Consider the following 27,115-nt stretch of genomic DNA (forward strand, 5'->3'; position numbering starts at 1 on the left):
CTTTGGATTTATTTTCTTTTCAAAACTTGAATTAAAAAAAAAGTCTTTGATTTCAAACTCTGGGTATGGTACTTTGAATATTCTTTGCCCTGCCATTGATTTTTTTTTTCAGTTTATTTACTTATTTTGAGAGAGAGAGAAGGAGAGAGAGAGAATCCCAAGCAAGTTCTACAGTCAGTGCAGAGCCCAATGTCATGGACCACGAGATCATGACCTGAGCCCAAGTCAGACACTGATTGAGCCACCCAGGCACCCTCCTGTCACTGTGTTTCAAATTCCCTTCTGAAGTTTGGCTTGATGAGAATAGATCCCCAGCAGAGCCCTTGTGAGAGCACATTCTTTTGTTCAGTGGCTGTTGCAGGAATTTGACAAGTTGAGGCTTCAGAAAATTGATCACACTTACTGCTGTTGACTTCCTTGACTCATTATGTCATTGCAGTACCCGCACCCCAATCAGATTTTTAGAAAATGTTTCCAGGGAGCTGTGTACCCCTATGGGGAATGGAGACCACGAAGGCTATTCTTTTGTGTGACCACAAGATGGCAGGATTGATCCCATAAAACTCAGTTCACAGAGACTGATGTTTCTATCTGTAATATGACTCTGAATGAGGCTTGTTGTGTTAGGTTAGGTTGGGTTATTTAAAGGATTTTTATAAGATCTGGATGTACGTACTATGTACATACAGTGTATTTCAACTTTCTTTGAATTTTTTTTTTCCATCTGAGCCCTTCCTGTGGGCTATGGATATAAAGCAGGGGTTGGCAAACTACAACCTACAAGCCAAATGCAACCCATGGCCTGTTTTTACAAGTAAAGTTTTTTTGGAACTGTTTAAACAAACTGTTTAAATAAAGGTTGATTGTCCCTATTTTGGGGTGTTTCTTCTTTAAAAAATTGTGTGTGTGTGTGTGTGTGTGTGTGTGTATGTGTGTGTACGTTTTGCAAATTTTTATTAAAATTGTTTTAATTAAAATGTATTTGCATGCATGTATTTATTTTAGAAATATTGAGTATATTCTGTATATATAGTAGCTGTCCCATCTTTTATATGATGGAGTTTTAAACCTAACTGACCTCTACATAGTACACGTTACCCCCTTCAGGCCAGTCACCTTTGAAGGCTGAGTGCTTAATCCACCAAATCTACCGGTGTTTAAAACACATTAAAATTTCCATTTTGGAATCATTCTTAGAAGATGTATCCATTCCTTTGCTTCTTTTCCAGTTAAATGATACTATTTTGCGATGATCAAAATCCTTCAGAACACAGTCCTCTGGGTCAAATTGAGGTCATTAAAACTGGTTCAAACATAAAGCAAAAAGGTAGTCATCGTGTTAGTTTTCTTCAGCATTAACACGTTCCAGAAGAATTCTCAAATGCCCTGGGCAGTGGCGGTCCAATTGGAGCAGCTGAAGCCTCTTTGCCTTCTTTCTGGTCGCTAGCAGCTCCTAGTCCCCATTTTACCATGAAAAATACAAGAGGCAAGGAAACAGGATAAAATGATCTGAAAGACTGCTCCGTAATGAGGCAGAGATAAAGCAGCATCCACTGACGGCTGCAGTTAAAATAGTAAAGAAAACAACTAGAAAATTTGTACAATGGGGAGGCTGGACTATTGCCTTAGTCTAAATTTAGAAGGAGCTAAAAATAAGAAGCATCCTGAGTGCAGGTTTGAGGTCTGATGCAGGGACCGTCTTAACGGTGGTCACAGTGGATGTTTGGCCACCTTGACGGAGGGCCAGGCAGTGTCTCAGGGACCCTGGGGTCCACGTGAGCCCTGGCCGGTGCCCAAGTAGGCAGGCGTGGCCTGATCTTGCCCTCAGAACCCTGAACTGAAATATGGGACTAACTTGCAGCACTGGATTATTTCTGAACCCCTTTGTTGCATAAGTTTGTTTCCTCTCTGAAAGCCCCACACCCTAGTGAGATAGAGTGGGCTCTGGGACCACGTGTCTTGGGACTAAGTCCTGGTTCTGTGTTTATTAGCTTTCTGTCTTTGAACAGGTTATGCTTAATCTCTCTGTGCCTCAGTGTCCTTGTGCATAAAATGGGGATGATACCACAGTACTGTCTCACTAAGTTGTTGTGAGGGTTAATTGAGTTATAAAAGTGAAGTGTTTTGGGGTGCTTGGGTGGCTCAGTTGGTTAAGCATCCAGCTTCGGCTCAGGTCATGATCTCGTGGTTCATGAGTTCAAGCTCCACATCAGGCTCTGTGCTGACAGCTCAGAGCCTAAAGCCTGCTTCGGATTCTGTCTCTTTCTCTCTCTCTCTCTCTCTGCCCCTCCCCCGCTCATGCTCTTTCTCTGTCTCTCAAAAATGAATAAATGCTAAAAAAAAATTAATAAAAATAAAAGTGAAGTGTTTAGGTCTTAGTGCTCAATAAATGTTATGTGTTCAAAGCACAGTCTCTTATGGAGACATGAAGATTTGTGGCTTGTAACTGGAAGCTGCTCATTTTTGATCTCTCTGGTCTCTACTCCATCCACCTCAACGTGCAACAGGTGAATTGTCTGAGAACTAAGTTTATGAATACCTTACTTAAGTATTTCCCTTTCCCAGGCAGAAAGAAATGAATTCTGCTGACTAGGTGCTGAGACACCTGGGCCCCTTTTCAGAGATGGTGATTCCCATGACCTGGGGAGGGGCCTGGGGGTGCATTTGTACTTGTGGTTACTTAAAACTCAGGGGATTCTAACGTGCAGCTGGGATTGGGATCCACTACCTTTGCTCTCCAACGGTCTTTGTTTGTTGATACTCTTTTGATTATCTTGGTAGAATGACAAGGTGATTGGAAAGTTATGGTCATACGCAGACCATCTGTGGTGGCATTTGTTGACATCATATTGTGGCCTGAGATTTTTGTAATGGAAATCCGTTAGGGGATGTGGAGTGTGTCCCCGCCCTTGTGTCCCTTGAGAAGGAAGCGTGGCAAATGGGTTGCTGTGTTGGCTTAGAAAATAAGAGATCTCATCCTCTGTGTTCTCCCTGAGACTCAGCTTCCCATCCTCAGTCATTGACCACCTGGGGTCCTTGTCAAAATCTTTCTTGAGCTACTTTCATCCCCCTCCCCCCACCTTTTTTTTTTTTTTTAAATGTTTGTTTACTGATGTACTGGTAAGAAAATGGAGGAAGGATGTCTAGACAAAACGACAGTCCCTTGAGTGGCTGTTGTTATAGAGAGAACCTTGGAGTGAAGAGGAAGCTGAGGTAGGAAGTTGCAACACTGTTTGTGTGAGGTTTCCAGAAAGCCTCTCGAATGCTCCTGTGTGATTTATTTTGAATACTGGTCTCCTCTGGAGCTACTCACATTTGGGGCCAGGTTATTCTTTGTGGTGGGGGGGCTGTCCTGTGCATTAATGTAACCACTGTAAGTTAACGGTAGCCCCTTCCCCGAGTTGTGCCAACCAAAATCTCTTCACGTATTGTCAGCTGTCCCCTGAGCAACAAAATCTCCTCCCTTGGAGAGCCACTGGCCCGCTTTACTAGAAGGAAAACCCACATTACCCAGTTAGGGAAATATTCACAGTGAGCATCAATATAGAAAAGCAAATCTCGGTGTACAATAATTTTGAAAGGTTTTATTAAACACTTATTGAGGGAATTCTAACACAAATACCCTTCTCTGGCATCTCCCCCTGGGCCTCCCCCACCCACTGCCTTTTGAGTCAAGGGAAGAGCAAAGAACAAATAAATGCTTATTCTGAGGCCTTTCTCCCAAGTGTGAGTAGGATTGTTCTGGCATAAGATATTTATCATTGAAATTAATTCTTGGCACAAAGGTATTTCTTTCAGTAATTCTGCAATCCCCACATTTTACGCAAGTTGAAAGAATCACTACAGAGCATCAATGGTGTCTTTCCAAGGCTTCAAAACATCTGTTTGCGTCTTTCATTTTAAATCCCTCCATCAAGGCTTGCATCCATTTAATTTTTATGGTACATGCAGCTCTGCTTTATCTTCTCTAAAATTCCTCTCGACGGGTTGGGGCAAAGCCGGTGCCCTCATTTAGCTCAGTGTTACAATAAAAGTGCCAGAGTTCAGCAAACTGGAGTTGGTTCTTGTTTGAAAAGTGGTCATTATGGAAGCCGAGCTGGGCGTCTGCAGCTCACTCCAGCCTATGCGCGTCAAGGACAGTTGGGGCTATCGTTGTTTGGAGAGTCAAGCGCCTCCCTCCCCCTTTGATATACCTCAGGCACATCTGTCTGATGCTAAGTGGAGGATTAGAGTCTGTCCGAGTACAAATACCCCTCCTGGAGGAAGTAGATTAAGCAGAGTTTGTTGTAACAGGAAAGGCTTCTGTGACAGTTGGGAGAGCCCAAGGCACCTTGGCCAGAGGACTTGTTGAGCACCCACCATGGACAGTTTGATTTGCAGGCAGAGCCTGCTTCCCTTAGTGCCTGTGGAACGTACAAGTCTATTTCAGACCGTTGTTCCGTGCAGATTGTCTGGAGCTCGATTCTGAAAACACAAGACAATCAGGCAGCAGGGAGACACAACAGAGAAATAGGCACCGCACAGATTTTTTTCCTGCAAACAAATATGGCCCCATCCTTCGGAGGCTCTGAAGTCTCCCAGATACCAGTAGCACACGGTCTTCTGTTTGTTTGTTGATAAAACTTGGAGCCATGTGCGTTTTGTAAACTGTCTGGGCCCCATGGTTTTGTCACACAGCACCTGGCTTGCTTCCTGAGGCCCTGCTGGTGAGAGCCAAACATCTAGTCTTGATTTCCGGCTGGATTGGGTTGACGACACCCTCGAAATCCTGTGTGTGGGGAAAAATGGTTCAGAATTTTAGAGCCTCCGTGTGTGTATTTTAAGAGAAAAGTAATGAACCTTGTATTATTTGGCTTTTACAACAGATTAACAGAGTCAGTAACACTTAGATCTACGGTTTTGGGGGATGTAAAAATTTCCATAGAGAAACGGACACTGAGATTGTGTGAAATTTGGCTGGGAACAAGTTATTTGTCAATGAGGTCAAAGTTGGAGCACTTTAACCTATTCTTTTTTTTTTTTCTCTCTGTAATTACTTTTGCTTTTTAGCATTGTTGTGGAAAGAGTGTTTATGCTGATCCTATACATATATTATGAGTGTTTCTATGGAATTCTTATATGACAGTAAAGTGACTAAAAAGCAAAATAAAATCCTGGCCTAGTGGTTAAATTTCAGCTAAGTGTTTTTATTGACAGTATCTAACCTTTTCTTGCCTCCTTGTCCTCCAATCATTTTTTTTTTCCCTCACAGAGCTTTAAACTCAGGCATTAATCAAGGCGTTATGAAAATCAGTGTTATAATTGGTCCCTCTTTGTAAATGTTTGATTTGGAGAATCTGCTTATGTAGTACACATTGTTAGTACATCTCATAAGCGAAAGATTTTTATCTTCTTTCTTTAAGTCCCAAAGGGACTTAAATAGAGCCAGAGTGAATGTGTCTCAACCAAGTAAATTAAAGATAAATCTAAATGTAGGCTTACATTGATGTGTGCATCCTGCTAGTTGTGAGTGGGCTATGCTCGTCACAAAGGTTTTCTTGGTCACCAGAGCATTGTTATGATGTGAAAATCATTGTAAGGATTTTCTTTTGGAGGGAGAAGGGGCAGAGGGAGAGGAAGAGAGAATCCAAAGCAGATTCCATGCTTAGAGCGGACCCCAACGCAAGGCTCAAACTCCCGAACTGTGAGATCATGACCTGAGCCGAAACCAAGAGTCTGATGCTTAACCGACTGAGCCGCCCAGGTGCCCCGATATGAAAATCATTTTAAAAAGTGAAGAAATGACCGCACCTATTTCCAACAATGAATGTTATTTATGGTGCTTCTAGGTCCCGTCTCCCCCAGCCTCAGCCCTACTCTGTGCTTCCTCATTCTCTGGGGCTGCCCAGCCCCCTGTCAACCCACTGTCTCTTCAGATTTGGCCCCGCTTCTTCTCTGTGCTGCCACATGGCTACTGGGCACCTCCTCTGTGCCAGACGTTGTGCTAAACGTGGGGATGGAATGGAGGTGAGGTGGCGGCTCCCTTGCTGTGACCACTTCTTCAGCCACCTCTCAGCCTTATCTTCAGCTCTCCCATCTCTCTGATGGTCAGCATAGCCAGTGTGTGTGGGGGGGGGGTGCACTAGGGAGTAAATGGGGGCAGCTCCCTCCGGGACAAAGAAGAAAATTCCTTCGGTGTCTGTTGTTGGAGGAAAGTCTCTTGTAGTGAAGGCAGTGGAGACCTGAGATATAGGATGTTGCAAAACTGTACTGAGGCTGCCAAAAAACCCCAGCGGTGTTTTTGCATAAGCCTTTTAAGCTGGGGGATGTTCGGAGAAGGCCTTGAAGCATAGGAGCCAGAACATGACCTCATCTCTTTGAAGTCCCTGTTCCTGCCTCTCTGGCTTTCTTTGATTACTAAATCCCCCTGACCCATTTCCTGGTTATCTTCTGCTGGGTACCAAACCATCCCAGGACACTCATTTTCCTTGCTCGTTCTTCTGGGTTTGGCAGTTTTGGGCGGGGCTCAGCTGGGTCCTTGCTGCCCTTGCCCGGAGTGGCACATTTGGCTGTGTCGTCTGGTGGCTTGACTGGGGCTGGGTTACAAGACGGCCTCACTTGTACATTTGGTGCTTGGTTGGCTGGACCTCAGGAGGCTAGGCGGCGGTTTGTCTGGTGAGCTCAGAGATCCTGGGGGCAAACCAGAATCTGTGAGAACTCGTGAGGCCTTGGCTTGGAATTTTTGTCTCACCATCTATGTCACGTTCTGTCGATTGAAGCAACTCACAAGGCCAGTCCCAGTTCATGGGGTGGAGAAAAAGTGACACAGGAGTCTGTGCTCAAAGGGATGGACAGAATCATCAGTTTGCAAACAGCTCTACCAGCTGCATTGCTCTTTCTCTCTTATTTTATTAATTTTTGTCTTCAGCTAAGGGCAGAAGCATCGCATAGTGAAGTGGGAAAGAACACTTGCTTTAGAATCGGATATACCTATAGGTACTGATTCATAGGAGTCCCTTTATTAGATATTAATGTTTTTGCCAGTTATATGTTGAAGATAACTTTTCTCAGTTTATACTGTGTCTTGTTGCATTTTGACAAAGAAGGGTTTTAATTTAATTTGATTTATTTATTTTTTAAAGTTTATTTATTTATTTTGGGTGAGAGACAGAGGGGCAGAGAGAGAGGGAGAGAGAGAGAATCCCAAGCAGGCTCCGCACTGTCAGCGCAGAGCCCGATGCGGGACTCAAACTCACAAACCGTGAAATTGTGTCCTAAACCAAAATCAAGAGTTGGATGCTTAACTGACTGAGCCACCCACGTGCCCCAGAAGGGTTTTTAATTTTAATAAAATCTGATGTTTCTGTCTCCTATGATTTGTGCTTTTTATATCTTATTTAAGAAGCCCTTCTCTTTCCTAAGGTAACCAACCTTGTCTTCTGTATTTTCTTATAAAAGATTTTATACTTGGGGCTACTGACATTCTTCTGGTGTATACCTCCCTGGTATTGATTTTTGTGAATGGTGTGTGTTAGGGTACAACATTCTATTTCTCCATGTGAGTAGTCTTCTGTCATAACGTTTAGCAGAGGTACCATTCTGTTCCCTGGGGTCTGAAACGGCACATTTACTGTGTATATCACACCCCCCTATGCGGAAGGGCCGTTTCTGGGCTCTATGCTCTGTTAGCCTGTGCTTTATAATACATTTTGGGATCTGGTAGGGAAAATACTGTAACCTTGTATAATCTTGTTCTTTTTCTCTAAAACTGTCTCTGGTGTTACTGGCTTTGTGCTCTTTTGTCACAAATTCAGTTCCCCCAAAATGCTGCTAAGTGTAGTCTGAGGCTAAATACAGACTCTTTGAAATTTGTTGAGGTTTATGTTGTGGTCTGATGTGTGGCCTGCTTGTATAAATTGCTGATCCTTGGGGAAGATGCACACTCACAAATTCTTAGAAAAAGGGTTTGAAATCTATTCATGGATCAAGCTTAACGATTGATACATCTTCACGTGGTGGCTAAATCTGTTTTGTCTGACATTTGTTGCGCTTTCTTTACATTGGCCAACTATATCTTCCCGTCCCTTTAGTTTTTTTTTTTAACGTTTATTTATTTTTGAGAGAGAGAGAGAGAGAGAGAGAGAGAGACCGAGCGTGAGTGGGGGAGGGGCAGAGCGAGAGAGGGAGGCACAGAATCCAAAGCAGGCTCCAGGCTCTGAGCCTACTGTGGGGCTAGAACTCATGAACTGCCAGATCATGACCTGAGCTGAAGTCAGATGCTTAACAGACTGAGCAACCCAGGTGCCCCTAAAAATAAAATCGTCAGAGGGTGCCTGGGTAGCTCTGTCCATTAAGCGTCCAACTGTATTTTGGCTCAGGTCATGATCTCACGGGTTGTGAGTTCCAGCTCTGCACTGACAGTGCAGAACCTGCTTGGGATTCTCTCTCCCTCTCTCCCTGTCAATCCCCCACTCACTCTCTCTCTCACTCAAAATAAATAAGTAAACATTAGAAAATCAAACTTTTTAAAGACACAATGCTATTGCACACTTAATAGACTACAATGTAGTGTAAATATAACTTTTATATGCGCTGGGAAACCAAAAAATTCATCTGACTTGCTTTATTGTGATATCCACTGCATTGCAGTGGTCTAGACCCAAACTCACAATATTTCCAAGGTATAGCTGTATATCCCTTAGAGAGGTGGGGTTTGTTTGTTTGTTTGTTTTGTTTGTTTTAGTGAGGTTCTATTTGTAGCAAACTTTCTCACTCTTTGTTTCTCAAACAGAGAACATTATATTCTCCTTATTGAATAATATTTTAGCTGTAAATACAATTCTATATTGGTCATGTTAGCATTTGAAGATTTTTGTGCTTTCTTCAGATAGATCTTTTATTCTTTCTTGAACTTTTATTCTTACCTATTGAGCATTTTATTTCAGTGGTTAGTTCTCATTTTTAAAAACTCTGTGAATTTACCTGATCTTTTCTGAAGTTACCTCTTGTCCCTTTTAAAAAAATATATTTTTATGCATACTTGCCATTCTGTATCTGATGATTACAGTATCATTCCTTGGGAATCTGCTTCTGTTGTTTATTGTGTCTGCTGCTTCTCACTCATGGGGACCTGGTTCTTCCTGGGTTTTCTAATAATGGATTAGGAGTTTTTATTTGATCAAGCTTTATCTCTGGACATTACATGATACCGTTTTTAAGAGTGAATTCCTCCAGATTTTGATTGTGTCTTTGCCAGAGCCCTTGGAATACAAATCTACAATGATTTTAAGGTAGTTTGTTCATCTTCAGTGTCACAGACTGAATGTTTGTGTCCTGCCAAAATCTATACATTGAAGCCGTGAGCCCCGTGTGATTGTTCTTTGGAGTTGGGGCCTTTAGGAGGTAATCAGGCTTAGCTAAAGTTGTGAAAGTAGGACCCCACCCATGATGGGGTCCCCCCACATGGGGTTAGTGTCCTTGTAAGGCGAGCAAGAGAGCAGAGCTCAGTCTTCCCTTACATGCGTGAGGAAAAGGTCATGTGAGCACATTGGGAGATGGTAGCCTTCCACAAGCCGGGGGAAGGGTCTCCCCCAAGAATTGAATCTGTGAGCCCCTTGACATTGGACTTCCATCCTTCAGAACTGAGAGAAATAAATGTCTTATTTAAGCCACCACCTCTGTGGTCTTTTTTTTTTTTTTACAGAAGCCCAAGCTGACTAAGACATAGAGTCTTCTGGAGGCAGTACATGGTGTAAATTTGAATCTCAAACACCCGTGGGGTCAGCCTGTGGTTATCCTCTTTCGAGAACCACCCCCCCCCCCCCCCCCCGCCTTGCTCCCTCCCTGGTCTTCTGTCTCAGAGTGTAGGCAGAATCAGACAAGCTTCCTTTCCCCTCCTCCCCTCCCCTCCCTTCCCCTCCCCTTCCCTCCCTTCCCCTTCTCTTTCCTTCCCTTCCCTTCCCTTCCCTTTTGCCAATGAATACCTGTTTCTTTTATCTTTTTACATCTTTTTAGACCAAGGGTGTAGCCCTTCAAAGGAACCGTGTGAATGAATGCGGGAGATTCAGTTCCAGGTCTCCAACTTGTGCCGATCTGACACCTGTTTTCTGTCTCTGGTCTTTACAGTTGAAACCAGAGTCTCCAGGACATTGGCTCCCAAGCTGTGATGGTACCGCTGTTGGGAAACGTGTGGGTTCATTTTTATTGGCACAGAGATTGGGGAGTGCTAATTGTATTTAGTGCCCAGGAGCGAGGGAGACTAAGTGTCTGCCAAATGTGCAATTTTGTACCCCGCCGCCCCGAATTGTTCCTCTCCTAACACCCATAGGTCTCTTTCTCTCTTCGGGAAACACTGCTTTAGGGTTTGGGGACTGATGGATTTACTCAATATCGCCACAGCTTTTAGACTGGCCCCACCACACCAGCTTCTTTTATTGTCTTCATTTTGGGCCCTGGGACTCGTTGGAGCTCAGCTCTATGTTTAAAAGGATTTTGTTATGTTTTATTTATCATTCTTAAGTGTTGTGTAGAGGTGAAGTTCCCTCCTTTCTTTCCCTTCCCTTCCTCCTTCCCTCCTTCCTTCCTTTCTTTTCTTTTCTTTCCTTTTCTTTTCTCTTTTCTTTTTTCTTTTTTCTTTCTCTGTTTCTTTCTTTCTTTCTTTCTTTCTTTCTTTCTTTCTTTCTTTCTTTCTTTCTTTCTTTCTTTCTTTCTTTCTTTCCCTCTCCCTTTCCCTGTCTCCTTCCTTCCTTCCTTCCTTCCTTCCTTCCTTCCTTCCTTCCTTCCTTCCTTTTCAGGATACCTAGCGCCACTGTATCATTAACAATGAAATCCTTTCATCTGTTTTCTCCCTACCTTGTGAGCATCAGCTGTCCCCCAGGCATTGCATTACACAGTGGGGTCTGTAAGGTCACAGCAGTTGGCTGTACAGGCAGGGGGGTTGCCATTCTGCAGACTGCAGTGTGAATGGTGCCCTGTGGGCTGTGCAGCCTGGCTATTTAGGACAGTGCTGAGTGAGCCGTGGTTTCTGTGATCCAAGAGCTCAGTGCTTAGCAAAGTGTCCCTAAATGAGCTCATCCGCTCCTCCGCATTGGAGATCAACTCTTGCCTTTTTCTCTGGCCCCAGCCTCTAGGCCATTGCCCCCGTACAGAGTGTTCAGTCACTTTTTCCCCATGAAGGTGACAATATGACATAGTCGATAGCCACCAAGTTGACTGAGCTGCTTTCTTTGACTGCTACTGCCATATGGTAGAGTGAGCCAGTAATTAGAAAATCCTAGAGCCAGAGCAAAAGGGAGGACACAGACAGAAACTTTCATTCAGAGTGTTTTCACTTTGTTGGTGCTTCATTCCAGAGAAGGAGGGGAGGCCACAGGATACCATCTTGGAGCAGTGCTCGCTGGGAGGCGGGCTTCCTCCCTGTTTCCCAGCTGACTTCGAGTCCAAACAGAAAGTGATGCCAGGCAGGTTATGACTGTACTGGTGTCACTAGATAAGGCAACCTCTTTGCAAACCCAGGCTTTCCCATCGGAAGAGTCAGAAAGTGGCTCCCTTAACTCTCTCATCTTCCATCCTGTCCATTTATAGTGATGGTGCTGTCGTCCCGGATCCAGTGCCAGACTGGTTTGATTATACCACTGTCTCATCAGATTAGCTAGAGGTTTTTAAATGTCTTAGAGCCTTGGAACTCCAGGTGTGGTCCGTGGACCTACAGTACTGATTGGTGTCATCGTGGGGCTTGTGAGAAATGCAGAATTTTCGGTTCGACCCCAGATCTTTTGAATCTGAATCTGCAGAGTGTGATCCCCTGTGGGTTCAGATGCTCTTTAAATTTGAGAAGCCCCCCCCCCCCCCCCCAGAGGCCTGTGATTGCAGTGTTCTCTTCCTTCTTTTTTACATAGAGTATGCCGGGAAGTATGGAAGTTTGGTGTTCTGTTTATAGCTTGCCAGACTTCGCAAAAACAGGTATCATACGTATTGTGGACCGAATGTTTACGTCCCTGGGTCCACCTCCAAATACCATGGCGTGGGAGGTTAGGGCTTCAACTTGAGTTTGTTGTGGGGGGGCGGGGCGCATCATAACAATTAGGTATTGGAAAAAAAATATATATATATATGCTATAATATAAAAATAATACTAGTAACAATAAAAACACACTTACTGAGCCAAGATCGTGGAGCTCGTATTTGGAGGGTCTCACAATGTATGTACCTGTTGTGAGCCTGACCCCGTGCCCCGCTTTGCCCAGGCATGGCTTTTAGCGGTTGGTGCACATGCCAACCCTCATTTTCCTCTGATGTCGTCTTGCAGGGCACGGCCTGTGCGGCGAGCAGGGCAGTGGTGCTGAGACCGCTCTGGAGGAGACCGAAGGGCCGGACCTGGAATCCTCAGATGAAACTGATCACAGCAGCAAGGTGAGAGATTTTCATTTTCACGTCCCACGTGTCAAACCACCGAAGAATCACAACTGACACGTCACCTTTGCAGCCGTATGCGGTCAGGAGGCCTCTCCCCGGGACCAAGTGCTTTTACTCTGAGAGGTCACGAGATAAGACACAAAATCCAAATTACCACCTTGGTAACAAACCTATGCGTGAGCTTACAGGGCAGAAGTCCCTTTGCATGGGTTCAAGTCTCATTTCATCCGATTTCCTTCTTACGTCTCCGTCTGTGCTTGAAAAGGCAGCATCCAGTTTGTGTGCCGCTAGGTCAGTTACATCTTCTTGCTCTTCTGGTTTCTGCACTGAACTCTTCTTGGATTGTCTGTGTGTGGCTCCTGTTAAAGGGAAAGAAACCATCTTTTAATTTATTCGAATAGCATGTTCCTTGGTTGGCTGAGGCCTTATTCTGCCTCTCTTTGGTGGAAGGCCGTGTATTTGTTTCCCATAATTCATCATGCTTCCACCCTTCCACCCTCACTTCCCAGAGGGTTCTGTGGATCAGTAAGTAATGTCTTCTTAGCACAATCTCCAGAGTACGGCAGTTTGAAAACCTGGTGTCACCTCCGTCCAAAGGCCGTTCCGCAGCAAAAGTCATTGTATGTGATTCTGTTTCTGTATTTATTCACCTTAAAAAAAAAAACAACAAATAATACGCACATGTTTATTTTGATCCCTCCACCTAGCTTTTGTTCTTCTGTTTGATATTTAGCACTTGCCCTGATCAAATCCTGTAACAGGGTGATTCTTGCCTTCGCCCAGTGATTGGATGACTGGGGAGGTCAAATAATATAACAGTAGGAGAGCACGTTGGCCAGGGAAATATATGATTCAAATATGAACCCTTATTTTAAAAAACCTGCATTTCTCTATGTGTCCTTTTTTTTTTTTTTTTTTTGTATCTCTTGGTGTTTCTGTCTCTGTAAGACTCTCTTGAGTGCCCGTGTCACTTTTACCCATGTGTGTGTCTTTGGTCCTCATGGGATTACCTTCCTTGGTGTCCTTTCTAAGTTGGGCGCAATATAAAATGTAATATTTGAATATAAAATTTAATATTTAATATTGAAATTTAATATTTGAACTTTCAAATTTAATATTTGAAACTAACTTTAATATTTGTAAAGGGCTTTACATTGGTTATTAATTAAAACGCAGATGAATGGTAGGGCACCTGGGTGGCTTCGTTGGTTGAGTGTCCCACTAGGGCTCAGGTCACGATCTCGCGGTTCGTGAATTCGAGCCCCACATCGGGCTCTCTGCCGTCAGCACGGAGCCCGCTTTGGATCCTCTGTCCCCCTCTCTCTGCCCCTCCCCGTCTTGCATTCTCTCTCTCTCTCTCTCTCTCTGTCTCAAAAATAAGCATTAAAAAAAAAACCCACCGATGAATGGAAATACACACATTTCATTTAAAGCCAAAAAACCCCAAACAAACAAAAACTTGCTTAAACTTAACTTTTTTATGTTTGTGGCCCTTACTTTACTTTTACATACTTGGGGGAGGAGACAGGGACAGCCCCCCTCAGGGAGAAATGGATATTTCCAAGCCGGGGTCAGATATTTCGAAAGGTATTTATTAAGTTATTTTGTTATTGAATGTTAATTCTCAGTTTCTAATTTGATTTAGGAATACGGCTATTTTTCCTATATCTAAAACATTATAATCTCTGAATACTTTTTAACTTGGATCATTTTTACCTCACTGTAATAGCCCCGTGTTCTCATTCCTTGTGGATTTTGAGATTGTTTTCATTTAAAATTTTGTGAGTCATGAGGTCCTAAACAGGGTCCTCTATAATATTAGGTCTGGCAGTGGAGAGGAAGGAAGGGGCCCTGGGGTTTTGTTGACTGCCTGTGGATGCCTGTCTGACTTCATGGTTCTTTCTCCAGAGAACAGGCCCTACAGCTCACCTGGAACAGACAGGGTCAGGTGCAGGAACAGGCCAGCTCGTCCCTGGATTTCACTGTACGATGCTCAGTGCGCTTTCCCGAAAGAGAAGTGCTTCAGAGTTATTGATGACAAGTTTGGGTGATGATCGGTATTTTTGAAGCTAGTGCAGTGACCCGTGCTAACACCATAGGTTCATCTTTTCTTTTCACCAGGTCGGAGGGCACTGTGTGATTCTGTACCTGAAAATACTCCCTAGGTTTGCTTCGATTCACATTTTATCTTTATTTGAACGATTTTGTCACTCAACCCAAGTTAGTTAACTAAATTAGCCTTTAGTGAGTTACTTTCTCACTTTGGATATTTGGAAGCAAAAATCTTAAATTGTGCAAATGGAGTCTGGGTCCTACTGTGGATTCTTCTACATATTGGGCACCATTCATATTAACTTCCCTCATCCTCTCAATACCTCTGAGAGAGAAATCCTGTTATTCCCTCTATCGTATAAGTAATGACATTGGAACAGAGAGGTTAACAACTCACTGAAGGTCACACAGCTCTGAGATGGCAAAACCAGGCCTTGTATTGTTAGCGGCTATGCTAAAACTATCTTCTGGCCAGATTGGTTAAAGTGTGGTGTTAAATACCAAGTTTCAGAAAAAGGAGTTAATTAATTAATGTGCCGTGTAAGTCAATTAGCTAGAAACTCATTAGCCACTTAAATATTTTCTTAATGCTTAAGCTTTTGGGGTGTCTTTTCTTATGATTTAAAGTAAGGAATACCTGGGGGTGCCTCAGTCAGTTAAGCTTCCAACTTGGGCTCAGGTCATGATCTTGTGGTTTGTGGGTTCGAGCCCCGCATCAGGCTGTGTGTTGCCGGCTCAGAGCCTGGAGCCTGCTTCGGATTCTGTGGCTCCCTCTCTTCTGCTACCCCCTCCCCCGCCACGGACGCGCCTGAGCTCTTGAGCACGCATGCGCGCGCTCTCTCTCTCTCTCTCTCTCTCCCTCTCTCTCTCCCCCAAAAGTAAGTAAACATTTAAAAAAAAAAAAAGTAAGAGCAAGAGTTTCTTGATCAAGCTTATTCTTTTGACATGTCTCCTAGATCAGTAATTCTTCTTGAGAATAAACCACATGTTAATTTTTAAGTTGTAAGCTGCCGTAAACACGGAAGGATGGTTTAGCCTTTGCTTCGAATGCACCAGGCTGGGTGTAGAATGTAAAAACAAGTAAATAAACAAACAAGTCAAGAAATGACATGAAATGAAACAAGCAGTCATTTTTTTTCTTTATTCCTGCTGAGTGTGTGAAGACTGGTGATTTTTTTGTTTAATATTTTTGTTGCTCTTCCTAAATGAATTGCTTTACGAAACATTGGGCAGAATACAAGAGAATGCAGGCTTGAGTGTAATGTGTTTTTTGATTTTTTTTTTTTTTTTTGTAAATAGCAGTTTTCGCTATTTGTGGCCTTTTGGGGTTAAGCAAGTAGATAATTATGAGCTTGCCGGGCATTGGTGGCCCTGGGGTGGGGGTGGGGCTCCCACACCGCAGGGGGGCAGTCTAGCCTCTTTGTGAGCCACCTCCCTCCTCTTGTGACTGTGGTGATAGCCTCAAAGGGGGCCTTCTCCGCGGCCACTGGTTTCTCTGCTTCTCCTGGAAAACTCTTGTCTCTGGAAATGAATGCTGATGAGCTCCCGGCTGTCGTTATGCATCCCAGGCCCCCTGGCAGCTGTGATTTTGTTTTCCATTTAGCCAATATATTAGAATAATTTTCAGAACATTTCCATTCTGAAAGCCTTGCTTCTCTCTTTTTTTTTTTTTTTCCTTTTTAATCCAAATTGGGATTGTCTTGGAAATGTCTGCTTTAGTAACAAAGCATTAGCGGAAGATGTGAAAACATAAGCTGTTCCAAGAATGTAGTTTGTTTTTATTTATTTATCTATTTGTTTTTTAGTGCCTGCTCCCGACTCAGTGAGAGAGGGGTGTCTTCAAAGTTGTGGGAGCCTGCCGGGTTGAATATCCCCGAGCACGGCGTGACGCTGGCCAATCAGCTGATCTTGGCCGCAGAGCAGACTGCTCACATCCTGGGCAGGCTTTTTCGGCTTTGTGTTCTGGTCCCTTTTGGTTCTCCCTTTCTGGAACTTTTGTTGGTTAGCCAGGTGAAATCAAAGCATGAATTCGAGTCCGCGAGTTAGCCTTTGACCCCATCCCAGAGGCCGCTGACGGGAAGAGGGGTGCTGGTCTGGGGACGGGGGGCGCACTGCTGCCCTCCTTGCTGTGTTGAGATGCGACAGTAGGTTTCACCGGCGAGCCCGCATGGGCTGTCTGTGTGAGAGGATGCTCCCTTGGGAACTGGAAGGCGTTTGGCGCTCTCGGGGTATTTTAGGAAACTTCTCTTTCTGTGCGGAGCATGTCAGGTGGTAGCATTACCATGAGAATATATTCCTGATGATGTCTGCACTGTGGAAAATAAAGCGCAAGCCCAGGACCGAAAACAGTTACAAGTCCGGGGACTCTGTGTATCAGACGCTTCCTCTGGTGAGCATGTTTGAATTCTGTCTTGCCAACCTTGTTTGTTATGACTTTCCAGCTGAATTGTCTTCCAGCCCCGTTTCCCCATATTGCGTCTTTTTGCCCTCCTTTTCCCCTTGTTGATAAAGAGACATGTAGTTTAGCATGGGGGTGGGCATCGGTAGTTGGTGTGAAGCCGAATTTGCCTCGAATCTTCACATTTACATATATATTTTTTCATTCTTAAATGGCCTGAAGATGTAATGTGTATTTTGTTTAATAATTTTTAAAAATGTTTTACTTATTTTTGAGTGAGAGAGAGACAGAGCGCGAGCAGGGGAGGGGCAGAGAAAGGGGGAGCCACAGAATCCGAGGCGGGCTCCAGGCTCCGAGCCGTCGGCACAGAGCCCGACGCGGGGCTCAAACTCACGGACTGTGAGATCATGACCTGAGCCGAAGTCGGACACCTAACCGACTGAGCCACCCAGGGGCCCCAGTAGTGTGCATTTTTAAAACGAAGTGAGAGTTGAGTTTTCCCCCTTTCTTTTGGTTGTTGAGATTTCGAGTGTGTTTGTATTATGTGTATGGCAAATCTCCCCTAACCCCACCTCAGAGTGTTCCGCATGTGTTTCTGGAAGAAGGGTGTTCACCTTGCCTCCTATAACGTTTTAAGGGTTTTGGACTTTATCTCTGCTTACTTGAGAAGGAGATGTTTATAGATGCGTTGGCGCAGGGAATGTGTTGGTGGTTTGACGTCCACTGACTTCTATTGTACGTGTCAGTTCCTGTAGTAAAGTGTTGAGTCCCTAATAAGACAATCTGGTGGGTTAATGACAAGGACTAATTTAACCAAATCACATTGAACTTTTAAAAATAGCTTCATATTAACATTGGAGTCTGCCCGCCGTGCGATCTTTGTGTCACTTAGTGCAGCTTGAACTTTGGCAGTAAGTACACCCGATTTACTCAGTTGAGCCTTCGTCCTTCCTAGAGGTCTCTTCTTCAAAGTTTGTTCAAAAGGAGACAGAGAAGGTGATGGAAAACTATGGGGATTGCCATTGTGTATAGTGGTCTCTGAAATTATAGAGAACATGACTTTGGTGTTTGTCTCCAAAAGAGCTTAAGTAAAGGTTATAAGATTTTAGGCCACTCTGGCCCCTTTTAAATCTGTGGGATGTGTTAAATCGGTCACACTTAAAGGACAGTTTTAGGACTCTGAACTCCTCTAGAGATAGAAATTGCCCTCGGTGGTTGCATAACAGGAAGGGCTTAAACAGCTGGGTAGCTTGAGTCAATAGTGTGTACTTAAAAGCCTCCCCCTTCTTTTTGTACTTTCTTTTCATCTTCCACAGGAAGAAAGCGATATTATAAACATTGAGCTTCACGCTGGCCCCAGTAAAGTGGTCCATTTCCTCCTGCAATTGTGTACTCTCTTCTGCATGGTGGTTGGATAATTCTGAGCTATGGCAGTAGAACAGCTTTGCTACCTTGAACAGTCTCTAACCGGCAGCTCTGAAATGCCTGAAAGTGCTTTTCTGTTTCCAGGGTGACTGATTGCAGTCCTCAAGCCGGGAGAGGTCTGTACTTCTCCCATTGCAGAAACCTCGCTGTCCCCTCCTCCCGAGCTGCCCTTCTCCCCTTGTCCTGGTTCCAGGACACTTGGCTTTCGGGAGTGTGTTGAGAACCCCCCACAGCAGCCGCCTCTCCGGGCATCTCTGACCCCAGAGCGTGGTGTAGAATAACGAGGAGACCACAAAACGCTCCGTGACAGAGCGGGGGAAGCTTTGCGTTCCTCGTACATCCTACATCGTGGCCTAGCTCCCTAGGACCTTGATGTTAAAAAAAGAAAAAAAGTTCTGGCCACAGCATAGGGTCAGGGGGACTTAAAAGTTGGGCCACAGCATACAAAATCTCTGCATTCTTCTAGAAAATACCTGCATTTCATACTTCCTTCTAAGGATGTTTTCTGGGTCAGATTTTAGTAAAACAAAATTCTCAAACTTGATGACATCATTTTAGGTTAAATGTTTCCAAGCAAAAGTTTCCTTATGAGCTTTGTAAAACGTGCTTTGCCAGTATGCACTGTAACTTGGAATTCTGTCTTTTTATTCCTTATTTAAATAACATGGACTTGACAGTAAGCAGACTTCGTCCATGTTGAGATTACGTCCATGTTCCTCACGAGAGTTTATATCTTGAATCAGAGAACAGGGTTGCCCATGTTGAAACTTCATTAACCCCCTCCTCTGTGTTAGAGACCACCTAGCTAAATCTGTCCTAAGCTGAGGATTGTGTCTAATAAGGAAGGGATGCCTAAGGCTTTGAACTGTCAGAAGAGGACTTAAGGGAATTTGGGGGTGTCTCTGGGATGCTAAAGGTTTTTCCTAATAGAATCCAGAACTTGGCTCAGATCGGGAGAAAGAGGAGTAGGCTGGGTGTTTGGAGTGAGGTTGTATAGGACGTGGCTAGGTTTGATGCACCATAGCCCTAGCCCACAGCCCACTAACCTTAGCTCTCCCCTTGGACCTGCTTAAAATAAGGATACCAGACCTTAGAAGTAGTGAACTTCACACAGGTAAAGTCAGAAGCTCTCCTCACACTCTTGAAAATGGAAACCTCAGAGTGTGGTGAAACCAAGGGAATAAAAACCTGGAAAGACCTTCCCACGCCTTCCATTACTATACGTAGATGTCGGGGAGAATGGCAACAGGTCAGTGTAGTGAGAACTGGGAGCACAAAGGGAAGTGTCTTCTGGACTCGTGTGCCTTTGCTATGTGTCAGAGTCCCCAGGTTGTAACTTTGGCCCCTCCTGAAAGTGTGAGGCGCCCTTGGTATACCATAGGAGGACATTGGATTTCACATGGTAACCTGTCTAAATGATAAAAGTGCAGAAAGGTGTATTGCATCTCTGATGGGAACGAAGGGATGGATTTATTTATCATGAGGAGTAGCTTTGATTTTCATCTGCAGGGAAATGACAGGTAGCTGTGGTTAGTGCTGGGCCGGTTAGAAAAGCTTTGTGAAAGGAAAGGTGCCAGTTATACGTTTGTTGCGTTAGTTTCCTTTGCAGAACGCTAAATCTAAACAGTAAAAGTCAGGTGGGAAAAGCTGGAGAGCAGGGCAGTTACTTGTCAGACTTTCTCGCCTACAGGATTTTAGTTTTGGTGAGGTTTTCTCCCCCAACCCCCCTGTCATGTCTATGTTATAATGCAGATGGTATAAATCATCACTGGATCATTTAAAAGATGTGTGAGCATTTTTGTTACAACGGGTCTTTTATTCCTGTGCCATTTTTAAGACAAAGCCATATTTAAACTGGATGTTTCAGGGTGACAAGTTAGTAAAACACTAACATAACTAAATAAAACTGTGTAGTTGGTTTCTACAGAAACAAGCTTTGATTAAATTCTTTTTTAACGGCCTTGTTGAGATATAATTCACATATCATACTGTTGAGCCCATTTTGGTGAGGTTTTTTTTTTTTTTTTGTCAGTCACTGAAGGGAGGATTCTTCATGGGAATATACAATGTCTGGAACGCTGAATCCATAGAGAACATTGAACAATGCCCCTGACAGGTGACTAATACCTTCTGGCACATAAGACTAGGGTTAGCGCTAGCAGCGAATAAGCTGCGGTCACTGCAAGAGAATTGAAAGAATAATTTTGTGGATTTGGCTCTACTCTTGGCTTGTCATGCCATTGTTGTTAACGTATCCTTGTGAGGTTCTGATTTCCCTAGTCCTCGTCCTGCCTTTATTCCAGGCTCCCTTCCCTTGGGGATGTGCTAATGGAGAGAAGGCATATTAATGTTGGCTGCCCTCCTCTGCGTTTAAGAGATTGCCCTCATGGAGTCCCCTTGGTTTTAGCTCCTCTGCCCTGCACAAAAATGCCAGCGTTGACTTTCAGCTCTGGGCAGCAACTGTTGTTTTGGGGAAGATGTTCTTCTCATGTTCTTCCTGGGTACGTGGGTGATAGAAGTCGTTCTTTATTTGCACACGTGTTGATTGGGAATAGTCTGTGCTGAGGGATGAATTAGAGAATGGAAGCCGGGGAGAGGAGGAGGAGGAGGAGGAGTGGACAACCTGCCTTCGAGGAGATATCCGGCAACCATTTGTAGGGTGGCACATTTGGACAAATATTAATAAACTAGATTTTGTGCTGCGAAGTAGCCTCTGGAGTCGTTCCACCAGGGGCTTTAAAAAATATGCTGGCTCATCCCATCCTGGAGATCCTGATTGAATTGACCTGGAGGGTTAGCTGGGCATGTTCCCCAGGTGAGTCCCATATGCAGCCGAGGTGGCCAAGCACTGGGCCCAGGGATTTTCAGCAGCACTTCTATCACCCACGCTCTGGAAAACTGTCTTGCATAACTTGGAAAACTGGAGCTTTAGAATCCTAGAACCCTCAACTTCTACCCGAATCATCCTGGACAGAGACTAGGTGGAGGCTGGACTCCCCCACGGAAGCCTTATTCAGGGCCCAACAGCCTTTATTCCCACAGAGGAGGTATCTTTCTGTTCGGAGAAGCTATAGAGACAGAAATTTTTTTTTTTTTTTCTTAAAATATATGAGTGTCTGTCATTATCTAGAAGGTTGCCTTAGGGCCAATCTTTAACAGAGCCAGAAAGAATCTTAGCTTATAAAATCATCTTCTGACGTTGCAAAGTATAGTTTACTTACCTGGGGGTGTGCTAATTAATTAGCCTTGTATTTTGAGTGGAATGCGTTTCATTTTCCTGTTTCTCTGTCCCCTTATTTGTATGCTTCTTGCAGAGTAGTTATGAACACAGGCTTTGATCCACACTGCCTGGCTTAAATCCCAGCTCTGCCACTTTGGAGCTGTGCAATCTCAGATGAGCTCCTTAACCTCTCTGGGCCTCCTTTGTCTCAGCTGTTTTGTAGGAATGCTAATAGCCCTTACTCACCCTGCGGGAGGGTTAACTACATCAGACAAGTGCCTGGCATGTGGTGAGCACTCGGAATGTGTTAGCAATTATTGTTATGGTTGTTTTGAGCATCCGAGCTCTCATATGTGCAGAGCGGTGGGGGGCGGGTGGGGGGAGGGAGAGATGTAATTCATGTGTGGCAGTTCATTAACCAGGAAGGGCATCTTGAGGCGGAACAGATGTCAGACAGGTCTCTCTAGCGAGGGGTAAACTTCATCTGCCTTGCCTTTTAAACCGTGCTCCGCAGAGCACGGAACAGGTGGCCGCATTTTGCCGCAGTCTGCATGAGATGAACCTCTCTGACCCGAGCCCATCGCCTCAGGACTGCACGGGGCCTCAGCTGGCCACCATGAGGCAGCTCACCGACGCTGACAAGCTGCGCAAGGTCATCTGTGAGCTCCTGGAGACGGAGCGCACCTATGTGAAAGTATGTCCCCTTGTCCCGCCCTGCCTTCCAGCGGGGCCTGCCTTCCCTCACTTCCAAGGAGGGGCTCTGTGGGTTCATACCCCTGCTTGACTAACCACAAAGCCCGGTGGTGGTAATGAGACATATCTTGGTCCCCCTTGGAATCTGGCCTTTCTTCTGAACGTTCATTTCTCCTGCGTCTTAAGGAAGCTCATCAATTCTTAGAGCAATTCTTTGAGATTTGTAAGTGATCGACTGAGAAAGGAGATGATGGAGAATATTAAGTGAGCCTTCTGACCTTTCTGAATCTGTCATTGGGCTAAGACTAAAATTGAATTGAGTTTTTGAAAAATGTAAAGGTGTCATTTTCAGGATCTAATTTGAGTCTAGGCAGAAGGGCATCTGTTTTGTTTTTATTCTCACTTGTGTTCAGACATTTAGTTATATTCCTGTAGCTATGTAATTTATTCCTTCATCATTCATAATGTCTATCGAATATGTATAACTATAATAGGTGCATTTTACACACACTGCAAAACGTACATTGTAATACATGCCTATGACTGTAATAGTTATATATTCCTATAACTATATAATTTAGTTAGATGTCACAACACTGTGATCTGTTTTTAATTACCTATTTTAGTCTTTAACTCCGGGGTCAGCAAATTATGGCCCTCAGGCCAAATCCAGCCCTCTGCCTGTTTTGACACATAAAGTTTTATCGGAACATGGCCACACACACACACATTCACTTATGTGTTTGTGCTGCTGTCACAGGAAGCGGCTTTCCTGTGACAGCAGCACAGTTGTGACAGAGGCCACATGGCCTGCAGTCTAACATATTGCAGGAAATTTGGGCTCACTCCTGCTTTAAGGGAATTTAATGACCTAAAGAGTGATTACACTCTTAGCGTTAACGTCAATGTTAGCGTTTCAGACATAATCTGTTTTTTCTTCTTTAGATGCTTTACAGACTTTTAGATGTGCTAATGAAGTATCCTTTCAACCCTTAGGACTTAAACTGTCTCATGGAGAGATACCTAAAACCTCTTCAAAAAGAAACTTTCCTCACCCAAGATGAGGTATGATGGAAAAACGACCTAACTTTGGGAGGGTCACATTGCAGTTGAACCTGGTGAAGAAGGAGCGAGGCGCACAGGCAACACTGAAAGCAATTTGAATTTGCTTAATTGTAATAAATAGCTCAAATGATTGCCTGTTAAGCTCTTGGCTTGCGCTCAAAGGGTGAGGAGCTGCCCCCCCTCACCTTTCCCCCCTTCCCCATGGTGGGCTCATTATCTTAATTGATACGTATTGATAGAAGAGCTTTGAAATCGGAAGCAAATAAAGTTTCTGACCACTAATGTAATGTAGAGTGGATTAAATTCTTTTTCCGTTTTCCAGCTGGACGTGCTCTTCGGAAACCTCACCGAAATGGTAGAGTTTCAGGTAGAATTTCTGAAAACCCTGGAGGATGGAGTAAGACTGGTCCCTGATTTGGAAAAGCTCGAGAAAGTCGATCAATTTAAGGTAAGTCTCATCTCCAAAGGCATGAGGCTGCCTCCTAATGTCATGGGGGGGCTATTCTGTAGGTCAGGTTGACTCTCCTGATAGCAGGGGGCCTGTGCTCTTTCTGGTCAGTTCTCGTGCTCACGGTGTTGAGTCTTCATTGGACCTCCAGTGGCGTCCATTCAGGAAGGGAGTCTTCTAAGAGGGGACCTTTGTCTGGCTAAGGGGACACTAGTGCCATCAACATGTATCAAACCTGGTAGGTCTACCAGCTTCTGCTGTGGAAGATAGACCAAGCTTGACCTTTTGTTCTGTTTATGTGGGGCCCTTTAATACTTGTTATTAGCAAATTAGACCAGCACCCTTGGTTTCCCAGTAAACAAATTAATTTATCCTGTTCTGGAAAACTTTGCTTAATGGAAATGCTTATCATTATCCAGGAGGAACACGATCTTCCATCTTACAGCGTTCTTATAGCCTTAATGAGGATTTATGACGAGTACCGTAGTGAGGATACTTACAGCTTGTGTCCTCCTCCTTGGCCGGGTTTCCTTTATTGCAGATAATTTCCTATGCTGCACCTGCAAATGACAGAGCTCGCTGCTTCATGCACAGTGTTGTTGGCTTACATGTCACCGTCATACGCTTTTAAAAAACAGATTTTAAAATTCGAGTATAATTGACATAGAATATGCTGCATATATTCAAATTGCACAGTTTGATGAATCTTGCCATATGTACATACCCATAACGATCAGCCCCGAATGTGTTTTTCCTGCTCTTTGGTGATTCCTGTCTCCCGCCCCTCACTGCCCGTCAGCCCCAGGCCACCGCGTGCACTTTGTGATACCATAGATTAGTTAGATTAACTTGCATCGTGCAGTTTTATATAAATGGAATCATGCAGCGTGTGCTCTTTTTACGTGGCGTCCTGTCCTTAGTTTAATCACGTTTCATCCTTGTGGCTGCGTATCTCAATCTGCCAAAAGTCCAACCTTGCCATCGCTCAGTGGTGACCCCCCACACGGGTTAACAGGTATAGCACTCTCTGTTATCTTATCACCTTTTCTGGACACTTGGATGGTTTCCAAGTTTGGGGCAGTTGCAAGTAAAGCTGCTGTGAACATTTGTGTACAAGTGTTAGTGTGGATGTCTGCTTTCCTTTCTTCTGGCTAAATACCCAGGAGTAGAGTGGCTGGATCACGTGGTTGAGCCAATGTACCTTGTCACCGGCGGTTCCCCCTTACCCTCACGAGGAGGTCATGGTCTCTGTTTATAATTGTAGCTATCCTAACGCATGTGTAGTGGCATCTGTCTGTGACTTTCATTTTAATTTCCCTTATGACATGACGGTGCACGTGTTCTGATGTGCTCGTTTGCCTGTAACATATCCTCTTTGGTGACGGATCTATTCATACCATTTGCCCATTGATTTTTTTGGTTTTCTTACTATTGGGTCTTGAGTAGAAGTCCTTTACCAGAACCGGGATCTGTAAATGTTTTCTTGTCATACAGTGTCTTTCAAAGATCAGGAATTTTAAATTTTGACGAAGCCCAATTTTTCAAATCTTTTCTTTCTTGGGTCACACTTTTGGTGTCCTGGCTGTGGAATTTTGGCCTAAACCAGGGTCATAAACATTTTCTTCTGTTTTCTCCCAGAAGCTTTGTAATTGGGGCATGTACCTTATGGTCTCGGATCTGTTTTGAATTAAATTTGTTATGGTGCAATGTAGGAATCAAAGTCATCTTTTTTGCCTGTGAATGTGATTTTTCTGGTACTATGTGCTGAAATGACCATCCTTCTATTCTCTTTGCTTTGTTAATTTGGCCATTGTGTTGGACTCAGGTTCAGCTGTCTATGTAGGGCCCCCATACGCTTCGACCTCTCGTAGAGCCTGCCAAGATATGGCTGAGTGATGTTAGTATACACATTTAGGGACTTGGCTGCCCTTTCTCCCTCGTGTTTTTTTGGGTCAGTGATCCTTTGCAATGGGAGCTATTCAGTATACATACACACGTTCATACACTTAGCATATGAATATAGTCTTTTCTTTTTAAGTTTATTTATTCTGAGAGAGACAGACACAGCGTGAGCCAGGGAGGGGCAGAGAGAGATGGAGAGAGAGAATTCCAACCAGGCTCTGCACTGATAGAGCGGCACTCGAACCCATGAAGCTGCGAGATCATGACCCACGCCAAAGCCAAGAGTCAGACAATCAGCCGACTGAGCCACCCAGGTGCCCCCAAATGTGTTTTTATATATAGTCATCTGTTTTTATTTGGATATGTCTTGAGACTGGTTGCAAGAATAGTCTGGAAGAATTCCCGGATCTCCTTCACCCAGATTTCCCAAATGTGAACATTTGACCACGTTTGCTTTATTATTTCCCTCCCTTCCTATCTCTGATATGTATATGTGTATGTATCTGTGTGTCTGTGGAATATAATTTTTTTTTTCCTCGAACCATTGAAGAGTTTAGTTGCAGGCAGGATACCTCTTTAATCCTAATTACCGCATAAGGTTCATTTGTGTGTGTGTTCAAATGCTGCTTGGATGAATTAATTTTCTCCCCTCTTCATCCCCAGGGTGGTTCTGCTGTCCATTCAAAATACAGTTTGGTTCATTTGTGTGTGTTTTTAATGATAACATGTATTTTCTAAATTAGTGCATTAATTAAGACAGTTCAAAGTCATGACAAGGGTCAGTGATTTGTTAATCAAAAAAGTTGTTTGATGAGGATCTAAAAAAACAAATGGTTACAGACATTCCTTAAAACACTTGGTTTAAAAAAATTTTTTTTAGCATTTATTTTTGAGACAGAGAGACAGAGTGCGAGTGGGGGAGGGGCAGAGAGCAAGAGGGAGACACAGAATCTGAAACAGGCTCCAGGCTCGGAGCGGTCAGCACAGAGCCTGACACGGGGCTCCAGCTCATGAACCATGAGATCATGACCTGAGCTGAAGGGGGACATTTAACTGACTGAGCCACCAAGGCGCCCCTAAAACACTTGGTTTTAATCTAAAGCATACAACACTCATTAAATTCACTTACCAGTCTCTTGCTGGGACGCCGGTTCTTTGAGTGTAGGTTCAGTGAATCAATTGAGGGTAGGTGAACAGAACGGTGGTATGAACATGGCTGCATTATGAGCAGGGTTCTTCTAGGAGGGATTGCTGCATGGATTCTTTGAGTAAGCTGTCTCTGAACGGTTACAGTTCTAAATTCCACTCAAGCGGGACTCTTCCCTGACTGTGGCTTTACTGGTTTATTGCATAACCTGAAGGTCTCCATTCTGCCAGGAAGGCAAGACAATTGATGCAGATTGAATATTCATGGCCCAAGAGCTCCTCTCCAGCACCTCTCAGTTGGCTTCTGGATTGTCTTGCCTTTGCTCCCACACCTATCCCTGTCGGTTTTACCCTTGGTGCTCTGTCTAAATTC

General features: G+C 44.1%; 1 protein-coding gene across 7 annotated transcripts in view; it reads left to right on the forward strand.

Annotated features, from left to right (window-relative positions):
- TIAM1 (TIAM Rac1 associated GEF 1) overlaps positions 1-27,115 on the forward strand; it is a 205,277-nt gene that overhangs the window by 148,394 nt on the left and 29,768 nt on the right. For 6 of the 7 annotated variants that reach the window (XM_015075395.3, XM_027041731.2, XM_053220641.1 and 3 more), the window contains 4 exons: positions 12,287-12,390; positions 22,003-22,182; positions 23,178-23,246; positions 23,569-23,694. In XM_015075395.3, coding sequence (XP_014930881.1) covers positions 12,287-12,390; positions 22,003-22,182; positions 23,178-23,246; positions 23,569-23,694 — 479 coding nt within the window. Of the gene's footprint in view, positions 1-12,286; positions 12,391-15,326; positions 16,835-22,002; positions 22,183-23,177; positions 23,247-23,568; positions 23,695-27,115 lie in introns of those variants that run through there. The other variant, XM_027041734.2, reaches the window with a different exon arrangement.

Source organism: Acinonyx jubatus, chromosome C2, assembly GCF_027475565.1.
Source record: "Acinonyx jubatus isolate Ajub_Pintada_27869175 chromosome C2, VMU_Ajub_asm_v1.0, whole genome shotgun sequence".
In the NCBI taxonomy this organism is placed as follows: Eukaryota; Metazoa; Chordata; class Mammalia; order Carnivora; family Felidae; genus Acinonyx; species Acinonyx jubatus.